Genomic DNA, 2,379 nt, shown 5'->3' with positions numbered 1-2,379 from the left:
GCTAGTGGTTCCAAGCTGAACATAACGGGATTGAGCCATGTCTGGAGTTTGTGGTCGGGCCGGACTCGCCCGCAGTGCTGGTAGAGTAGGGCAATTCGGACTAGGCTTACGCTATCTTCAGCGACTCCAAAACAACCGGAGTATTTTGCACCCACTAATTACAGTAAAGTTTAAAATATCTCAAAACATTATTTCATTATTTTTAAAGTTTAAAATAAAGAGTGACATAAAAACTAGGATAGAAAGACTGCTGGCCTCCTGTGGCAGAAGCAATTAGTAGTACAGTAGTACTAGTACTCACATCGGAAAGAGCAACAGGACGCTGCACGCAGAGCAGGACTCGAAAAGCCGGGGGAAGCCGGGAAGCGAGGCCCGATGAGAGGTGCTGAGCTGCGCACTACACCCTGCGCGAGCGGGCGCCGCGCCCGACAAGACCCGCGCGCGTTCCAACTTCCACTCGCCCCGTGGCCCGTGCCGGCCGTGCGCTCGGCCCATTGCCCTGCAGCAGGCCACAGGCCTCAGGCCGCGCGGTCAGGGTCGACTGGTCAAGTCGAGCTCGTGCCAAATCAAAACAATCAGTGCCAGTCACCGCCATCGGCGGTCCGCGTCAATCGAAATCGCTTCGATCCAAGTTCGTCCCACGCATCCGATTTTCCTCCTGCACCGCGCTTGGCGACTTGGCGTGGATTCGCGGTAGCTGCGCATTCGCGACGACGTCTCCAGGAACCACTGCTACCCAGTCACTCCCGTCTCTAGGTACCTGTTGTTGCCTGCCGCTGCCTCTGCCTCTGCGCCTCGCGCGCCGAGGGAGATGGCATCGGCGGGCCGCTGGGCGTGGATGGCGGAGGTGGCGGGCGAGGAGCTGGCGAAGCTGGAGGCGGCGCACCCGGGCCGCTTCGCCCCGCTCAAGGCCGAGCTCGAGCGCCTCGTGGCCGACCCCGGCTTGGACGAGGCAGCGTTCCCGCTCGTCTCACCGCGCGCCGGCGCCGGCGCCGTCATTGATCCCACTCCGGCCGCCTCGTCCCAGCCTGCTGCTGCTCCTTCGACCACGGTGCCCGTGTGCACTCAAGGTTCGTCCTGCACGTGCCTTCCGCTGTCCGCTCCATGCCATGTCATGCACCCTTCCTGTCTCGTTCCCTGCCACGGGGCCAGCGCATGCATGATCCAGCCATCACCATCAGCCGCTCACTCACTCACCTTGCGAGGAACTTGTGCAGAGTCGTCGACCCGGAAGAGAAAGCCGCGTGGCAGCATGCGGGAGCGGGAGGAGGGGAAGCGGAGACGGTGGGCGAGTACGCAGCCGCCGGGAGGGACAAAGGACACGGCAGACACGGCCATCGAGCGCGCCCAACGGTGCCTGGAGAGGATCCGCGCCTTCAAGCAGAGCTTGCTTGCCGCTTGGATTCACTGACGGGATGCGGGGGTGGAGAAAGAAACGAGAGCAGGAGGAAAGAAAAACTCTGGCGATGGAAAGGGAAACCAAAAAATAAAACAACTTTGATCGATCGAGAACCCAGAACCCCTTTTTTTTAGTATTGGAAAGTGAGAATCATAATGTTCTTGGACAAAAAGTTGGCTCTTCAAGATTACACAGACCTATGTAAGTACAGCTGCCCTTGTACACGGAATCACGGATTAAGCTGAACTGCGCAAACAGTAAAGCCAGTTATATGCCTCACTCACTCGAACAGTGTTCATATCAGTTGGGGATTGGTTTAAATAATTTCAGCCGATACCATCTAAATGTTCGGCAAAGAGCATCTTCCCGCTTTTAAAAAGTTCTACCGAAGGTGGATTTTGAAAATTTAGGTATCAGTTTACCAAGTTCCGACGGGGATTTTTTTCTTTCCATTTCCTATCTTTTTTTCTATAAAATAAGCTGATTTCTACGAAATTTTTATATGGTTCTTCTGAAATTTCTACATTTTAAAGGAGACCTAAAAGTGTTTTACCTTTGGTTTCTTTTGTACAATTTATCTTGTGGACTTGAAGTTGTTTTGAAAGAAAAAAAATTTTGATAAAAAAACTCTAGTTCTAATTTCGCAATAATTGTGCCAAGTTTCTGAGAAACCAAAGGAAACTATTTTTTTGCAACTTTAGGGTAGGCTGGTTTCAACCGCTCATGCGAACATTGTAGATTGTACTCTCTCTAGGTGTCAAATTTTTACTTGTGGATTGCTCAGGTGATCCTTCAGTCGTCCATGTGTTTGTGGTCCATGTGTTTCACATGGAAACAACTACGTTATGAGGTTGAGTTTTGTTGTCCATGTGTTTCACATGGAAACAACTACGTTATGATGTTGAGTTTTGCTTTGGCAACTGTCTGATGGTACAGGCGTTTGTCAATATTATATTGGTGAAGGCGTTGAGATCCAAACT

The 2,379-nt window shown here is 52.0% G+C and overlaps 1 protein-coding gene across 1 annotated transcript; it reads left to right on the top strand.

Moving 5' to 3' along the window:
* The first annotated feature begins 568 nt into the window (after nucleotides 1-568).
* Nucleotides 569-1,703, top strand: LOC100277976 (uncharacterized). Its single transcript, NM_001151405.3, has 2 exons — nucleotides 569-1,070; nucleotides 1,218-1,703. The coding sequence occupies exons 1-2, from the start codon at nucleotides 812-814 to the stop codon at nucleotides 1,409-1,411; spliced, it is 453 nt and encodes a 150-aa protein (NP_001144877.1). The 5' UTR covers nucleotides 569-811; the 3' UTR covers nucleotides 1,412-1,703.
* Nucleotides 1,704-2,379: the final 676 nt, after the last annotated feature.

This window comes from Zea mays, chromosome 5 (genome assembly GCF_902167145.1).
Source record: "Zea mays cultivar B73 chromosome 5, Zm-B73-REFERENCE-NAM-5.0, whole genome shotgun sequence".
Classification (NCBI taxonomy): domain Eukaryota; kingdom Viridiplantae; phylum Streptophyta; class Magnoliopsida; order Poales; family Poaceae; genus Zea; species Zea mays.
Note: the sequence above shows the minus strand (reverse complement) of the source record. Positions and strands in the feature narration are given on the sequence as shown.